Below are 17,073 nucleotides of genomic sequence, written 5' to 3'. Positions count from 1 at the left end.
AGGTCAAGCATCTGAGACTAGAGAGCTAACATTGAAAGTTAATAACAGGTAACACGAACCAAGATATTAGTGAAGGTGGCTTCCACTTTAGTATGCCTCCGCAAAAAAAAAGAAACATGTGTATTACAGCTTCTTGAACGGTTAAAACAATAACCAAGGCAAAAGAACGTAACCAATCTTTGCCATGAAAGCATATCCAAAAATCTTTTGTCCAATCTACCATCAAATAACATATCCATAACCATCTCTATGGTAAGCATCTTTAGTGAAGCCACACCTCTTCAACTGAATTGCTTATGGACTCGGAGATGATCTCGGATTAGTGTGTTTGTACGTGCAATCATTTGGCACAATCCCACCCTCTCCCATTTTCCTAAACAACATGTCCGCTTTAGACAACAAGCCTTTCTTACATAGTGTTCTCCAATCATTGTAGTGTATTTATGTTTTGACATCAGGCTTCACTCCTTTGAAAGAGATGCTACAGAATATATCTCAAGTATTATCAACCTTACTAGCATTGCAAATCTCGTGAATGATGATATTATAGATAATAATATCAAGATCCATCTCACTCTTGTGCATTTGATCAAGTAATTCCAATGCCTTTTCTAGTTCTCCATTGTCACATAACCCATCCAGTAAAATATCATAAGTCATAATATCAGGATGAGCACCTTGAGAAACCATCTCTTGGAAAAGTTCTTTGGTGAGATTAAGTTTGTTGATTTTATATAGAGTTTATTGATTTTAAGAATTGAGAGAATTGTTAAATTTGTAAAGAACTGCAAAATGTTTTGTATGTTAAAAACATCTATATAAATATTATACATATTGCTTTTAGGAATCTAGAAGATATATATATAGTCTTTTGAAAGTTTTTTTAATGAGTTCAATTGTTTAAAACTCAAGTATTAGTAAACACTAGATTTTAATAGAATCATAAACTTATTAATACCAATTTTGATATTAATAGAGTCTGTATATAATTAAATGATATCAAACCACTAATGCTAATTATAGTTTCATGCATTTTAATTGGTTGAAGAATCCATATAGGATTTATAAATCCAAGTAAAATATATTTATTTACACATCTAACATGTTTGTTTTAATTAGTATATAAAAATGTTGACATTTTTCTTTGAATTTAAGCCTTTATATTTTTAGCAAAAAAATCCATTCAAATCTTTTACGGAATAAAATTTATTTGTAAATCTATATGATTGGATTAAAAATTATAAATAATAGAACCAATAACACACATGATTTAAATATATATTTTAAAATCATACTAAAATTATTACTGAATGTCGTTTGAATTTTCAAATCCATTAAAAACATAAGACTAATAACCCCTGCTGAAAATGCATTGTATTTTTCTATGAAGATAAAAGCACATGTGAACATTGTAATAAAAAAATTCCATTAGTTTACTCCATCATTGGTTTACCGTTGACTCGACAAAATACCACGTGGATGACGAACTGAAGAAGAATCCAACAAGTATAAATTAAAATGCGCGAAAGGTCTACAATTCCATATCAAGCAAACACGTGAAGGAAGAAGATTGAATAAAGCCCTCTCAGGTTTTTTTTTTATTCGTCTCGTTAGGATTCCATCTTACTTATTTTGTAGCGTTCAAAAACATTTTTAATCTTACGTTGAATTTGTTTCCCTTTTTGGTAATGATAGCGTCTTCTCTCCTCCGCAATTCAAACTGTTTGCCTGCGTTAGATTTATGGCCGTCTTAGTTAAAAGATTTGCTCGCAGAGACGGAAGGGAACAACAGTTTGTGTTGGTCGAGCAAAAAGCATCCATCAAAGGGTCTCCAGAGCTCCGGTACGAGATGGTCGCGGGTCGTGGGATTGAAGCCATTGTTAATCGTCTTGTAAGTGAAAAGGAATCTCCTTGATACACGCAACATGTTAGCATGAAATGCATCTTATTCATTTCGTGTTTCTTATTGAGTTTCAATTTAATGACAGAGCAAATGGGTTGTGTTTATTCTGTTTGCTTCCATCATTCTTCTGAGGCATGATGGTACAGCCTTGTGGGGAATCATTGGATCGGTTTCGAATGCGACTCTCTGTGTAGTACTCAAACGTATGCTTAACCAAGCGAGACCTGCTACTACCTCGCGAACTGATCCCGGGATGCCATCTAGTCACGCCCAGTCCATTTCTTACATATCTCTATTTGCTGTTTTGTCTGGTAAGCAACTAAAAACAAAAAATTGGAAAATAGTTAAATCAATTGTTTTCACTAGCATGCATGGTACTGTTAACACAAATGGATCGTATTGTTATTCTACAGTTATGGAATGGTTTGGAACCAGTAAAGTCTCTATGTTCCTTAGCTGCCTCATCATCGCATCAGGTTCATATTTTGTAAGTGTTTCAATTCACATGCAGTGTAATCCCTTATGCAAATGCTTTGTAACAATTATTTAAATGTTGCAAAAACATGATAAGTGCAGATACGGTTAAGGGTTTCTCAGAAGCTTCACACAAGCAGTCAAGTGGTGGTTGGTGCAATCGTGGGTTCTGTTTTCTGCATCTTCTGGTACACAATGTGGAACTCGCTTCTCCTTGAAGCCTTCGAATCATCTATATTACTCCAAACATCTGTGTTTCTGGTTGCAGCTGCACTTACACTAGCTTTTGCAATTTTCGTTGTACTTAACTGGTTCAGAAACGATAGATGAGCAAAAGGAAAACTTACATCAACATTGTACGCAAAAAAACGTACTCAAAATTGTATCAATTTTTAAAAATTGCATATTCGCATTCTTTAATTAGTTCCCCAAACATAGCAAGGTGAAGCACCTTAGACTAGAGAGCTAACATTGAATGTTAATAACAGATAACACGAACCAAAATATTAGTGAATGTGGCTTCCACTTTGGTATGCCACCGTAAAAAAAAAGGACGTGTATTACAGCTACTTGGAAGCTATACATCATCTTGAAAGGTTAAAACAATAACCAAGTATGTATATATTTCTATTCACAAGGCGTGTGCTAAACGTCCTGTATCTTATTTCTCTTGCTCATATCAAACACCCTTTATGGAGACAAGAGGCTTACTTAATCATCCTTAAGAGTTTGTGATACTTCGGATGATGGTTTTGATGCAGTAGGAATGTAAGACCATGCCAACGCCGCGCTTCCTAGAGTGATGGTTGCTGCGATTGATCCCCATATCCATCTCTGCCTCTTCTTTCTCTTCTGCCTCTTTCGTCGTGCCACCTCTGGTATCAACAAAGCTGGAGATTAGATGCATACAAACAAAAAAGGTATGAAGGACAAAGATTAGTTTGATTTTTATACTACCTATGGCCTCTTGGTTTCGTTGGGACATTTCTCGGTTCACGGCTTCGTAGTAGTGTACTCGGTCAGTCAACCTTGTGATTTCAAAGTTCTTAGTTTCGAGCCTTGATTCCATCACCATCTCTGCCTCTGCCTTGGCCATACCTCTGGACAGAGAGTCGGAGACAAACCTAGCAACCTCGAGTTGGCAACGTAGTTCTTCCGATAGGTTCATGTTGTTGGTTGACGTGGTAGGATCGATAGGAACGAACACACCGACCTGTGCCAGCTGCTCACGGAGCTTCAGCCAATGTGTTTGCATCTGCTCTAGAGCTTCCTCTGTTTGTTTTCTCTTCTCGATTTCCATTAGTAAACTCAGCCTTATCTCCCTTAGTTCAGATTCAATGTTGTTAACTGAACTCTGCATTCCACTCTCGGTTGATAGTTCTGAAATAACAACAAATTATAAGGAACTCTAACATATGTATCCCGGGAACGATAAGAACATAGCAAGAATGTGAGATTAAGATAGTTACCATCCCAAGCATCATAAAACTCTCCCACAGGTGTAGCAAGTCTTTGTGAGCCTTCCTCACCAGCATCAACCTCTACCTCTGCGTTACTTGTGAAGCTTGCTGACTCACCTGGGTCATAAAAATCTTCACACTCACTCTCCTTTTCTGCTTTGGCAGTGACAGGCTCTAAACCATTGGACCAACTCCCAAAAGGACCATCAACAACCCCACCAAAATCCTCATCGGTAGGCTCACTTACAGGAAACGAGAACGAAGTAGACTTCCTCCGAGGTGAGGCCTTTACCTCTGCAGCTTCATCGTCCACTGTCTTCTGCTGGGAAGCCACATTAGCCTCGGAAGAGCTCTTCAAAAGCCTTGGCGGCCCGCGGGACTTGTGGTTGATGATATAAGGCGACGGCGGGAAGGAAGATGGGGAGTTAGGTAGCGGGATTGCGTCAGGAGTGGCGTAGAGAGCAGGTGACATCTTAGGACGAGTGAACGTCCTCCTCCTCTCGTTAAGTGATTTAGCTTTATCCGCGTTTGATATTGGTGGCTTTGGATAATAATAATGCGAGTTTGTGCTTGGAACGGTGGTATTGGCAGATGTGGATGCCCCTGGCTCTATCATTCTATCTAAAGCAATCGCAGAGAAAGTAGGCATGGTGGCTCTGCATCATGAAAACTCTTGGATTATCTAACGGATCACAAGTTCAAATCAGCTAATTGAGAAGGTACAAATCAATCAACACCGTCGCAATCACAAAGCTATATACCTAACGAAAACTTCATTCAGCTGAGATTTCTCGAAGAGTATATGAAGAAAACAGCTCGCGAGAATCTAAAAACGAGGACTAAGCTCGTACAAATCGAGAATCTAGAAGCCAACAAAGAGGTCTAAGTCGAGAAGTCGATCGAATCTCTCAAACGCAAAGGGGGAACAAAAGAACAACTACCTCAGGCGCGAAGGAGATCTCCACGGGGAAGAAGGTGAACGGATCCAACGGTGGATCCTGGTTTAGACGAGAGGATTGGTAGAAGAGTGATACGGCATCGTATAAGAGATGGAGAGGAAGAGGAGGAAGATAGATGCAAACGAGAGACCTCACGCTTTTATTTGATTTTGAAAAGCTTCCCCTATTCTTGGCGACCAGTTTCTGAACAGATTCGTTTTTTTTTTATCTTTAATTTTAAATTAATCATCTCCGCTTGGTCGTCGAACATTTTAGATAAAACGTGTGTTTTAGAGAGAGAGAGAGAGTTGAAAAGACGAAGTTAGCCTCTGGCGGTATGGGTAACGTCGTAACGAGGAAGGTAGGCGCCATAAAGAGGGGGTATTATGTGTAAATTAATCAACGGTAGGGTTTCGAGAGTAGACGAAACGACGTCGTGCAAGGGATCTTGTTAAGTGGGTCTTATATGAACTTGTCCTATCACGAATATTCAGTTACGTCTTAAAAGCGTTGACGTGGCGACATTAGGTCCTAAAGCAAGTTTGGTTTTATTACCTTTTGACCCCATGGCCCAATTTGTCTTTTCACGAATCTGTAAAGCCCATTTTGAATTAAAATACTATGTGTAAATACTATTTTTGTCTTCTCCAAATCTGGAATTTGATATTTTTTGGAGCCAATTCCTAAACATGACCCAATGCAAACAAAAGAGTTTTCAGACAATTGATAAAAAACAATTGTTCTTAGAAAATTATAAAAGAGGAGACTATCTTTCTCTTCTTAATGTTTGGTGAGAAGAAGAAATCAAATGCATTTGCCATTTTTAACTTTCTTTTATTTTAAATTTATAGCTAAAAAGCTAAGAAATCTAGAATTTAGAACATGATTCAAAGCAAACAACTATGGACCTCCTATATAATCAACAACGAATGTATTCGATTCTCATTAATATATCTTTATAAAATATAATCAAAGCATGTTTTACCCGTCTCTCTCCTTTTGTATGTGTCATTCTGTTTGTTTCAGATATTGAGGATGTCATTCTGTTCTACTTTGAACATTTAAAATATATTGTTCAAATTTCTCATTTTCATGTATGAACATCTAAGACTAAGACATAGGTTGGTTATATTTAATCTAAGATCTCTTTTGGCTTTATAACACAACATCATTTCATTACCACATAACAAAGCCATTCAACATATAAAGCAACAACATGAAAGATAACACACATGTGACAACATGAGAGCAATCAACATGAATTAAGATTACCAAAAAAAACATGAATTAACCTATAACTTTCATCAGAGCAACCAACATTACACAACCAGTTACAACGAGAATACACATTCTATTCATACTCTCTTTCGATTCCACCAACACTTTCACATTCGTTTACAATCTGATTTCTGAAAAATGATATCTTAACTCTGTGTGGACTGATCTCTGCTCTATGATAGTTCCGAAGGAGAAAATAGATCTTCACCCCTACATGAGTTAGTAAAAATGACAAGTTCATAGTTGGGATCCATCTTTTGAATCGGAGCACAGAAATGGTTTTGTTTTTTATTTTTACTTTTCTTTTTATGATAAAATGTGAATTGTTCATTATAAGATAATGAACAAAGGTACAAATAGAAAGCTTGATAAAGCAAAGGTTTGTAGAGATCCCCAAAAAAGTGAAAATATCTTTAGAAACAAAATATAGGACTCATGAGGGTTCTTGACAACCGATTTACATGTTGGATCCTTCACAATGGTTTTTTCCCTCATACATATATATAAAACAATATAGAACGTCTTTATTCATCCTTCCTTCATTGATTCTATCTGTAATGAATCACAGGTGCGTTAGAATTCGGATCCCACACACCTCCTTCCTTCACATACTCCACATACCTTGCAAACTCTGGTTTCGCCGTAGCCAAACTCTTCTTATTCTTGGTCTTCTTCTTTTTCCTCTGAAAACGAAATAAACTTAGCAAAGGATGAACAGAACCACCCGTTGGTTTCGCCGTCCCCAAACTCTTCTTCTTCCTCTGAAAACGAACATTGAATAAATTTAGCAAAGGACGAACAGAACCACCTGTTGGTTTTGACGTCGGCGTCTTCGCATCTTGAACCGGGTTTCTTGAATTACCATAAACACTAGCCGGAACGCTCGTGCCCTTCTTCAATATCGGTTCTTCTTCCACGAGCTTTTCGTAGCCGCCGTGGATTTTTCTGGTGCTCATGGCTCTAAACATGGTGGTATTGTGGGAAAAGGTTGAGTTCCTTTCGTTAGGTGTGTTCTTGTGTTTATTTGAGTATGTAGGACAAGTTTGCTGTGTGATATGAAAAGGAAAATATTATAGATCTGTTGACTTTTATATATATGCAGATATCCACAACTAACAAAACTATATATGTGTATAATTTAATAAAAACCGATGTGTTAGTGTTACACCCACATGATCTATACATTTTGTTCCTATTTAATCGCCGTTCAATAGTGTTTTATGCGGACTATTACGTCTACATTTTTTCAGACAATTCATTAAATGGACACTGTCATTAGAGTTTAGACTCAACTTGTCGTGTTGCAAAACGAACTTTCTTTGTCTTATCCAGGTCCAACAATTTATCCTAGAAGGAAGAAAAAACGTTGCAAATTTGTCGAAATTAACCTACAAGATCAAAGGAAACACCTCTTAAAAAATCATTTGCAAAGAAACATCTGAAGCACTTGTTTCCAAATCGACGTAACGTCTAGGACTGAGTTTGATCATATAAATCATATTCCCCTTTTTGTTTAGAGCCTCTTTTGAAGTTAGACTTGGTCATATATAGCTAAATATTTGTGTTTTTGTCTGCATCTTACGACTCTATGCTAGGATTGGGAGGTAGAAACGAGTGGATAGGAGTGCAGAGAAAGAAGAAGACAAATGCAGAACATAACTTTCTCCTTGTTGTGCGTCCTGCGGTCCTGGCCTGGGCAAGAAGTGCTGCTTTCTAGCTATCTTCCTTGCTATATATAATACTAGGGCCGGTCCGCCCTACGGGCGGGATATATTTTACTCATGATTTAGATTATTATTTTTTGTATGATTTTGTGGTTTGCGTTTTAAGTGTGCATTTGCAAAATATGTGTATGATAATGATGTTTATCTTTTAGAAAACTTCAGGTGAAAAAGAATCACATGTGATAAAATATATTTTACTTGTTTACAATGGTTGTTTGTCCAAAAAAAATAATAGTTGTTCCTATATTAAAGAGACGTGGCATATCAATTGATATGCTGTAGGGGCTTCACATGGTCTTCATGTTAATTTTCTTTTTACAACAATTTGATCACATATTCGGTGCTTTAATTGTAGTTTGTAATATTTTAGGTTCAGAAGGATTAGAGTGTGGTAATTTTTTGTGTATGTTATAAGAGTAATTATATTTTACGTTGAAATCATAGTACATGCTATTGGAATGGAAGTGGTGATTATTTGAAGTTGCAATTCTTATTAAAAGTAGAGTGTTATATTGAATGCGAAGAAGGTAGTAAAGCAAATCTAATCAAAATAAGAAAACATTGTAATTGTGGTTTCCCTAAAGCATTAACCCTAAGTGGACATTGTAAACAATAGTTGTTTTGGACAAAGTTATTATAATTGCTATTATTAACAATTGCTGTTTTTTTTTGGTATTTATGTTATAATGGGTTATCCAAAAAAACTATAATAACTTCGACAAAAAGTTCCTCTGAACTAAAACATGTTTCTCTGCTATTTTATAAACCCCCACAAAAAAATTTGAAAACTCAAGCTCATTATCTTTTGAACGATTTCGATTGATTTATGTATTTTATCGTGTTATAATATGGTATAGATAACATAATCATACTCACACCAAACTTAACATATAAGAAAATTTACACAAATTATATCTTTTATAAAAAGCAATACATCAAAATTTCTTTATGCATATATATATTCCAGTTTGTTATATATACTATTTATGTCAAATTGTTTTGTTTATTAATTTTCTTATTGTTATTTAATGTTTATAATATATTTTATTGCAATTGTAATAGGTAAAGCTAATATAAATACTCATTATTTTCAGTAAAGCTAAATTATATCTCTTATTCATATAACAAATTTCATAAAAATAACTAAAACAACTTTTCAAAATGTTGTTTGAGTTAAATACACTAAAAATTCTATGCAAATGTTACTATTTACTATATCATTTTTTAAACTATAAACCTAAAACAATATATTAATTGCAATCTAACAACAGTTTTAATTTTATGTTTTTATATTTTTAAGAATATGATTATATACTATGTGTAAACTGTTATATCATTTCTTCGTTTTTACATCCTTTCGGTTGAAATTATTTGATATTATCATCTTGAGCCCCTAATTTTATTGCAAAAACCAAATTTAATAATAGGATTGTTAAGATGCTTTTTTAAGGTTCATCTTAACGGTGTAAGTCTTTTTATATGTTTTTTTTGTCAAATTACATTATATTGTGTATCTTGTTCATATTATGTAATTTTCTTTTTCATATTAGTTTTTGATTTTTGTTTGAAGACTCTCGAATTCTTGACATATTTTTTTTTAAATTTTACACATTTTTTTTATTTTTATTTAATGTTATAGATATACACTTTTCCCTTTAAAAAATACATATTATTTCAAAAAGATAAGTTTTTACATTTTCAATACATTGTTTATTGGTAAAATGTAAACTTTAAAAAATAAATTGTCTTTTTTGAGATGCTATTGGTTAAAAACTTTGGGATATAGTTTATTACAAATTAGTGTATCAATATTCATTTTTTGAGATAAAGAGAAAAATATCTTTTTGTTTCGAATATTTCTGTAAAAAAAATTATTTGATGTTAAAAAATAATTTGGTCACTACTTACCCAGCTTGGGTTACATAATAGTGAAAATAGCTTTTGGTGCGAAAACGTTTCACGCATGAATTAAATAACAGAACATTAGAAAACAATAACGAAGAGCGATTTGTTAATGGCTCCATCAATTTCTTTCTCAGACTATAAAACAAATTTTTTATACCTGCTATAACATTAAAACTTGCCCACCTATCTTTCCAATTTCACAATATATAACACATTTTTAATCTGTAAAAATTCTCCAGCTAAAGAATTACTTGTTACAGATAGAAAGAGTTAGCATTTGATATTTACTGTTTACAACTAAAAAGAGTTTCGAAGTAGAGAATCAACAACAGACACTACTTCTACGCTTCTCTCTCTGTTCACCTGCAACACATTCTTCTTTTTCCTATGTCACCTCTCATACAAACCATCTGTTATATAAAAGTTTCAATACGACCATGAAAAAGTATTTTCTTTATTGTGTGCTATGTGATATAAGGATAGTGTGTTTACCATTTTGCAGATTTTTAGTTCTCTCAGTGTCTTTGAAACTTCTTCAGCGTAAGCTTGAGCTGCTTTTGCTTCGGCTTCTGCTGACTCTGCTTTGATGCTTCAATTTTTCTCCATCACCAATGATGATAGACAGGAGCAGATTTACCAATTCTTGGACATGGCTATATACCTGCAACCAGTTTAGGATTAACATTAACATTAGTAGCCACAATACCTGTAACTCTACACCAGTCATAAACTTAAGTAACATAAGAATCATCAACCTGGACAGCTGATTTCTCCTCATCAACCCCCACCCCTGACCACTTCTCATAGACCATCTCCTAAGCAAATATTAACAAACTCCTGGTATGTTGGACCTTGGTACATACATTATAAATAACATGTGTCTGTAGTTGCACTAAAGCTCAAAGAAGCACATTAAAGTTTTTCAATGAAAGAAGAAGCTAATGAACTGTCATGAGACATACTTTTGTAGCAGAAGGAGTGTTCCGCTCAAGATGAATGTAACAGTCACCAAAATCCATCCAAAAATCACATGGCTGCTGAAGAGGAAAAGATTCAGATAATTATTACTTATGAAAGCGCATAAAGAAACTAACATGTAAACAATGATCTGCATCCCATAAATTGAAGAAACTGGAAGAGAATATGATTAGGAAAGATCATTAGAGTTAATAAAGTAGTTGACAGTTGAGAAACATGTGGTGGAAGATGATGAGCTTGTAGGAGTTATACAACAGCTAGCCTTTCAAAACTTAAAAGCATTACAAAGATACAGATTTGTGACTTACCGAGACCAAGACATGTCAAGGTAAGCATAGTGATTGAATCTATGATATGTGCCACCCTCTTGCAGTAAAGATGATGACCTATTACACATGTTTTCAAGATATTAACATATGGCTTTTGTAACAGATAGTTTAGGAGTTTTTCTTACACGGAGAAAGTTTCTTATGTCACTGGAACTAAGAGATCAATCTGCTTCGGTTTCACTTGTTTCACAAAATCTGAGCAGCCGCACAAACAACTGCGAGCCTTCAAATCGGAGAAAAACACTATAAGTATACTAAGAGAGATATAGAAGATGGTTTTAAGAGGAGGAAAATATACATTTTTATATCCGCAGATACACCGTCTCTCAGAAGATAACCCACACATTGAAATAGAGATCGTGGCTAAAGGAGCCAAGAACATGTTTAATATGAGGTTAAACATTAAGATCTCTCTCAGTCATAGATACAGAGCAGTTACGCTGGTTGTTGATCCCGAACAATCCAAGATATGAACTTTCTATGTTATAAGAGAAACAATTTAGAATGTACAGAGAATTCTAGCAAGAGAAAGAATATGAAGAAAGAGCTAGTAATAGCATATGCAGCTGCAAATTGCAATTAAATCTAGAACACGTATTACAGTCACTAACTCTCTCAAACACAACAATGTTGTGCTGGTGGTTGAACTATAACAACAGTACTGAGAATGCAAGCAACATATAGAACATGAAGAAGGAGCTGCAATTCCAATTACATAAGGTTTCCAAAATTCAGAACTCAATATCCAAACCAGGCAATCAGATACTAAGTATTTCAATATTTAATGTAAAAGATTGATTATATATCAATCCGATTTGAATCAATGAAATTTTTAAGGTATATGAAGCAGAATCAGAATCAGAGAATAGAGAGAAACCATTGTGAGCAATGAATCTGACATTAACCGAGATCGATGCAGAGATTCCTCACCAACACTCGTCCACACAACCTTTCCCCCTCCATTGTTGGTTGACTGTGTCAGAGCTCGCTGTAGAGGACGATGAACCCTAGAAACAAACGTGGACAGTCATGAAGAAGATGAAGGTCAGAAGGGAAAGGAAAGAAAGGAAGAAGACAGAACCTCAGGTCGAAGATTCACAAAGAAATTCTCACGTGGATTGAAGATATCGAAACTCCGTAGCTGTATCAGAGATCGAATAAGAAGATTGTTCGTTTAATTGTGAAAGAAGAACACCAAACTCTAAAAACTCTTGCGGCAGTTTCGCTATCTTTGGACTGAATCACGGAGTATAAGACAACACATAAATGAAACGATGAGTTTTGCTCCTGGGACAGGTGTCGCTATGCCATGAGAAGACTTATCTATGTGGCATCCTATGTGGACACTCTAGGAGAGAAGGAAACCCTTCTTTATATATAAAGATATCTAACCCCTGCCTTTACCCTTTAGTGGCAACAAATACGCTAGAAGAGTCAAAATTAACATAGTTCTTGCTTTTTGACTTCCACAATTACAATAATCAAGTCTCAGTTTTTTTATAACTAAAAGAGTCAAATTAATGTAAAAAATACGCTAGAAGGAGGGGTCGAACCTCCGACCTTGTGGTTAACAGCCACACGCTCTAACCAACTGAGCTATTCCAGCTGATTTGTTATTCCTTTAAATCTTTTGCCTGCTATAGCGTTCTTAGTTTTAGGTACAAACTTTATCAATTCATTGTAACCACACACACGAACTAATTTTTAAGAAAATAGCACATTGAGACAATAAATCATAGCATAGGTAGACGCTTCTGGTTTCAAGATTTGCACCTACAATCCTATAATCTAGTCACGATTTCATATTCAAAGCAATTTTAATGCAAAAAATAAAACAGGATTTATTAATTTTGCAGATCACAAATGTTACCATTCCTCTTCATTGCTTGCTTGTTATTATGCATCCACACTTTGAATACCTGTCTCCTCAGATTCACCGTCCTACAAAACTTATCAATCTCTTCTTCATCTTTCTTTTGAATACTCCACCCTAGCCTCTCTGCAAACTCCTTCATCTTCTTCTTTTGTCCTTCATTAATCTTTGTCCTAACCCTCTTCTTCTTCCTCGTAATCATCATCAAACCTTTTCCATCACTATTTTGGTTCAATATCTTCTTCATATCCTCGCTCGACGATGATGTCCTCCGTCCAATCTCACCCGTCGGATACACTCCACGTGGCTGGATCGCCTTGTACGAGTTGCCACTACGGTAAAACGTCGGAGATATCAGCTCTTCTTGTGTACTGTTTCTATGTCCGTACACTTCCTTCCGGTGGAAACTCCGGTGGCAATTGCAGGCTGCGCATTTTAGTGCACCTGAAGTGCCCTCTTCTCCTCCGGGCATGAACTCGCAGCATCCATCCACCACGTGTCCTCCGGTTAAGGCCGCGTGGTTCTTCTGACACTCCTCGTACTTGGCTGCTTGGTTGGAACGCGTCCTTGGTTTTTGGTTTTCTTTCTTGATCAAGAATGAATCTGAACCGGGTTTGGTTTTCGGATCCGGGTTGGTATTTGGTTTTGCTTTTAAGGTTATTGTTGTGGAAGTAATTGCATTGCAGTTTCCTCCATGCTCCATTGTAAAAATCTGACTCTAAAGAAGATACATTTGTTAAATTGTAATAACCTACTTATAATCATAACTATTGCATGCAAATAAAAAAAACATCATTGCAGTTCTTATTTAATTTGGAATTAAAGAGGAAAAATTATCTAATTTTAGACTCACCTGGAGGGATTTAAAGAGCTTACTGTTTCAGCAAAGACTAGAGTGCAAGATGAGATTGATATTGAAGAAGAGGGAGAAATAGAAATGGTGGTGGTGGTGGTGACGTGTGTGCATCTGTTTCCTTTCATCCATCAAGTTTAATTTCACATGAAAATCCAAGAAAATATCGATTTTATAAAAGAAAACACAAACCTACTACTACTAGAGAGAGAAAGATAGAGTGTGTATGTGTGGTGGTGCCTCTTAATTTGGAGACATTGTCATATGTTATCTCCCACCACCTGCAACTTTGGCCCATCTCCCATTATTGCATTTATATATTTTCTCTATTTTCTTTTGTGATGATGTTATTGGTGTTACTAATTAATGTGTGTCTGCAAAAACCCTAGATTAGTCAAACAATTACCAACTAGTTACGACATTAGGATGTGGTGAGAGATGAAGAAGAAACTTATTGAACTAGTTCACATTTCAATTTTAGAAAATTCAATCAATAATTTTAGTTTAGTTGAAATTGTGTCATGTGATCAAGAAAATCAAATTTGGAAACGTGTGTAAATTAGTTCACTTTTGCATGCATACATAATCACATATCATAGAAATTAAAATTTGTGAACACAAATTTTAATTCAAATATCCACTAATTGTAAAATTATTATGTCAATACACTATACGCCACAAGTTATATATCCGGAATAATTGATCTTACTATAAATATGAGAAATTATACTAATATCAACATTAAGTGCGGTGGCTTGGGTTGATGCATGGAAACTAATTATATTTACTACATCTTCAACTTCCCATACCAATGAAATTAGGGCTGCTTTAACAACATCTAATAAGAGTTAATCCTGCGTCTTGATTGAAAGAGAAGACATGTTAAATTAATTTTCTGGTGGGAGGGTTGAGGAAATAAAGTGTGAAAAAGGATGAAAAGCTGGTCCACATAAGCACAAACAAAGACCTGCACTTTTATTTATCTCCACATGTCTTGTTTTCAGATTCTTTGTTTCCCACAGCTGTGTTGCACTTCATGATGATCTTCTTATTTACCATTCAAATATACTGAAATTAGTGAAAATATATATTTGCCATACAAACTTTCACGAGGTTGATCAATGTGCGTGACATCTTTGAACTTTAGTAAATTGTCTCCATATAGCAAACTCCCCAAGTCAAAAGAAGCAAGCATTGCGCCCAATACTTCAGAAATGCTGCTCTTGTTGATCATATATGTGAGCCTGTGACATGGCAAAATCAGATCCAAGCTGTGGAGACATTGGCCCAAGCCCTATAGAAGGTTGGATGCAAGGAAAGTGGGAGAAAAAAAGAAGCCATGCTATTGCTCTCTAAGCAAAGAATCCTAGCAAAATGAAACTAGATTTGATACATTCGGAACGTACTTCCACATAGAGTTACAAATGGGGTTTCTCTCACGTTTTCTAAGTTGCAAATACAGGAAAACAAAACAAGGACAAAATTCAAGATTATCTAGCAAGTGAAATTAACTTGGAAGAGAAAGGGAAGAGACAACAAAGTGGTGGGCGTGGAATAGCTTCTTCGTCAGAGGATATACGATTAGCTGTCCTGGCCGACCCAGAGCAAGTGGGTCTTGATTGCGAAGTGATCCCAGATCAATTACAACCAATTACAATACGATGATTGATGCTAGATTTAGAAGTTTCGGTGATAAAAGATAATAAAACAATCAGTCATATACTGCGACTGATGGTATTTATATTCCATTCGGAAGATAAAATCTGTTAAATCATAAGTCATATACCTAGTCAGTGTTAGAGATATCAAGGAAGTGGGCCGAACGGAGGAGGCCCAAATGATTCAAAGCTTAACAAAGCCCATGTTCAGCTCACAACGGTCGACTTCTGAACAGAAGAGACAAAATCAGAAGAGTACGGAGGAGAACGGTTTGCCTCTCCAAAACAGATTTGAGCTGTTCTTATCCTTGGGTGATTGACTGCTTTATGCTTTACCAGCTGGAGAGATAAGGTTGTGTAAAGATCGAGAGAGTCCCTAGGGTTTAGACTCTTTGTATATAAACCAATGTAATCACCCTATTTCATTTATCAAGTTGAGAAGTTATATTCAGAGAAAATACTTTCTTCTTGTTTCTTTCACATGGTATCAGAGCCATCAAAACCTTAACAGGTCGAAAATGGCAGATTCCTATCCCTTCCCGAAGAACGTTCACATCCTGAGCTCTGTTACTCTCAAGCTCAACGATGGGAACTACTTACTCTGGAAGACCCAGTTCGAGTCCTTATTGTCCAGTCAGAAGCTGGTTGGCTTCGTCAATGGAGGTGTGACGCAACCGGAGGCTACTGTAACGGTGGTTCAAGATGGTGTTGATGTCGAAAACTCTAACCCAGCGTATGAGTCCTGGTTCTGTTCTGATCAACTAGTGCGTTCGTGGTTGTTTGGTACCCTGTCAGAGGAAGTCCTAGGGTACGTTCATAATCTCCCTACCTCTAGAGAGATCTGGCTCTCGCTTGCGGAAAACTTCAACAAGAGTTCCTTGGCTCGTGAGTTCACGTTACGCCGCAATCTCCAGCTGTTAACCAACAAAGGGAAGACGCTTGCAGTTTACAGTAGAGAGTTCAAGTCGATGTGTGATGCTTTGAGTTCTATTGGGAAGCCTATTGATGAGTCGATGAAGATCTTTGGCTTTCTCAATGGACTTGGAAGGGAGTATGACCCTATCACTACCGTTATTCAAAGCTCCCTCACCAAGTTCCCTCAGCCAACCTTCAACGACGTTGTGTCTGAAGTTCAGGGCTTTTACTCCAAGCTTAAGTCATATGAAGAGAATGCCACAGTCTCTCCACAGATGGTGTTCAACACTCACCAGTACCAGAACTCTCAAGAACACAAGCAAGCTACTCCGACTTACAATCCTCAACAGAGAGGACGAGGTAGATCCAGCTACTTCAGAGGCCGTGGTGGATATTCAACCAGAGGTCGTGGCTTCACTCAGCATCAGTCAACTCCAACAGGCTCTGGTAACAGGCCTACATGTCAGATTTGTGGTCGTATTGGTCATACCGCGCTCAAGTGCTACAACAGGTTTGACAATAACTACCAGAGCAATGATGCTTTCTCTGCCCTGAGGATGACTGATGAGAGTGGAAAGGAGTGGTATCCTGACTCTGGAGCAACGACTCATGTCACATCCTCCACTCAGAATCTCCACAATGCTCATCCCTATGAAGGAAACGATGCTGTTATGGTTGGAGACGGAGCATATCTTCCTATCACTCATGTTGGAGCCGCTAACATCACTTCTGGTTCAGGTACAATTCCTTTAAAAGAAGTTCTTGTTTGTCCAGATATTAAGAAA

General features: G+C 36.3%; 4 protein-coding genes and 1 non-coding gene across 10 annotated transcripts; 1 reads left to right on the top strand and 4 right to left on the bottom strand.

The window, feature by feature from the left end:
• The first annotated feature begins 228 nt into the window (after nt 1-228).
• Nucleotides 229-2,928, top strand: LOC103860677 (lipid phosphate phosphatase epsilon 1, chloroplastic-like). 2 transcript variants are annotated; one of them, XM_033288756.1, is made up of 4 exons: nt 229-1,891; nt 1,989-2,214; nt 2,317-2,390; nt 2,480-2,928. In XM_033288756.1, the coding sequence occupies exons 1-4, from the start codon at nt 1,742-1,744 to the stop codon at nt 2,705-2,707; spliced, it is 678 nt and encodes a 225-aa protein (XP_033144647.1). In that variant the 5' UTR covers nt 229-1,741; the 3' UTR covers nt 2,708-2,928. The 2 variants fall into 2 exon arrangements, with proteins under 2 accessions (XP_033144647.1, XP_033144646.1); XM_033288755.1 differs by having other exon boundaries at nt 1,989-2,390.
• On the bottom strand, nt 2,826-5,019 carry LOC103860678. 3 transcript variants are annotated; one of them, XM_009138324.3, is made up of 4 exons: nt 4,779-5,019; nt 3,847-4,493; nt 3,335-3,757; nt 2,826-3,252 (listed from the first exon to the last, which is right to left on the bottom strand). In XM_009138324.3, the coding sequence occupies exons 2-4, from the start codon at nt 4,484-4,486 to the stop codon at nt 3,089-3,091; spliced, it is 1,227 nt and encodes a 408-aa protein (XP_009136572.1). In that variant the 5' UTR covers nt 4,487-4,493; nt 4,779-5,019; the 3' UTR covers nt 2,826-3,088. The 3 variants fall into 3 exon arrangements, with proteins under 3 accessions (XP_009136572.1, XP_009136573.1, XP_033144645.1); XM_009138325.3 differs by having other exon boundaries at nt 4,776-5,009; XM_033288754.1 differs by having other exon boundaries at nt 4,599-4,979.
• A 783-nt stretch (nt 5,020-5,802) lies between these two features.
• Nucleotides 5,803-8,590, bottom strand: LOC103860676. The gene has a single exon (XM_033288758.1). It carries the CDS (start codon nt 7,019-7,021, stop codon nt 6,602-6,604), a length of 420 nt encoding a protein of 139 aa, XP_033144649.1. The 5' UTR covers nt 7,022-8,590; the 3' UTR covers nt 5,803-6,601.
• Nucleotides 8,591-12,521: 3,931 nt separating this feature from the next.
• TRNAN-GUU lies at nt 12,522-12,595 on the bottom strand. Its single transcript has one exon. It is a non-coding gene; the product is annotated as a tRNA-Asn (tRNA).
• Nucleotides 12,596-12,641: 46 nt separating this feature from the next.
• On the bottom strand, nt 12,642-14,103 carry LOC103860674 (zinc-finger homeodomain protein 7). Of its 3 annotated transcripts, none has more exons than XM_009138319.3 (2): nt 13,739-14,103; nt 12,642-13,580 (listed from the first exon to the last, which is right to left on the bottom strand). In XM_009138319.3, the coding sequence occupies exons 1-2, from the start codon at nt 13,841-13,843 to the stop codon at nt 12,834-12,836; spliced, it is 852 nt and encodes a 283-aa protein (XP_009136567.2). In that variant the 5' UTR covers nt 13,844-14,103; the 3' UTR covers nt 12,642-12,833. The 3 variants fall into 3 exon arrangements, with proteins under 3 accessions (XP_009136567.2, XP_009136568.2, XP_009136569.2); XM_009138320.3 differs by having other exon boundaries at nt 13,716-13,966; XM_009138321.3 differs by having other exon boundaries at nt 12,642-13,574; nt 13,716-13,942.
• Nucleotides 14,104-17,073: the final 2,970 nt, after the last annotated feature.

The sequence above is a fragment of the Brassica rapa genome, chromosome A03 (assembly GCF_000309985.2).
Source record: "Brassica rapa cultivar Chiifu-401-42 chromosome A03, CAAS_Brap_v3.01, whole genome shotgun sequence".
NCBI classification, from domain to species: Eukaryota; Viridiplantae; Streptophyta; class Magnoliopsida; order Brassicales; family Brassicaceae; genus Brassica; species Brassica rapa.
This window is presented reverse-complemented; position numbering and strand designations above follow the sequence as displayed.

Excerpts from the sequence above, each read along its gene's own strand:
- LOC103860677 (XM_033288755.1), top strand. The coding sequence starts at position 1,742 with ATGGCCGTCTTAGTTAAAAGATTTGCTCGCAGAGACGGAAGGGAACAA. Across the intron at positions 1,892-1,988 it reads AAGCCATTGTTAATCGTCTT|AGCAAATGGGTTGTGTTTAT; the intron begins GTAAGTGAAAAG and ends ATTTAATGACAG. Across the intron at positions 2,391-2,479 it reads TCGCATCAGGTTCATATTTT|ATACGGTTAAGGGTTTCTCA; the intron begins GTAAGTGTTTCA and ends TGATAAGTGCAG.
- LOC103860678 (XM_009138324.3), bottom strand. The coding sequence starts at position 4,486 with ATGCCTACTTTCTCTGCGATTGCTTTAGATAGAATGATAGAGCCAGGG. Across the intron at positions 3,758-3,846 it reads GTTTTATGATGCTTGGGATG|AACTATCAACCGAGAGTGGA; the intron begins GTAACTATCTTA and ends TTGTTATTTCAG. Across the intron at positions 3,253-3,334 it reads ACGAAACCAAGAGGCCATAG|AGGTGGCACGACGAAAGAGG; the intron begins GTAGTATAAAAA and ends TGTTGATACCAG.
- LOC103860676 (XM_033288758.1), bottom strand. The coding sequence starts at position 7,021 with ATGTTTAGAGCCATGAGCACCAGAAAAATCCACGGCGGCTACGAAAAG.
- LOC103860674 (XM_009138319.3), bottom strand. The coding sequence starts at position 13,843 with ATGAAAGGAAACAGATGCACACACGTCACCACCACCACCACCATTTCT. Across the intron at positions 13,581-13,738 it reads CTCTAGTCTTTGCTGAAACA|AGTCAGATTTTTACAATGGA; the intron begins GTAAGCTCTTTA and ends TATCTTCTTTAG.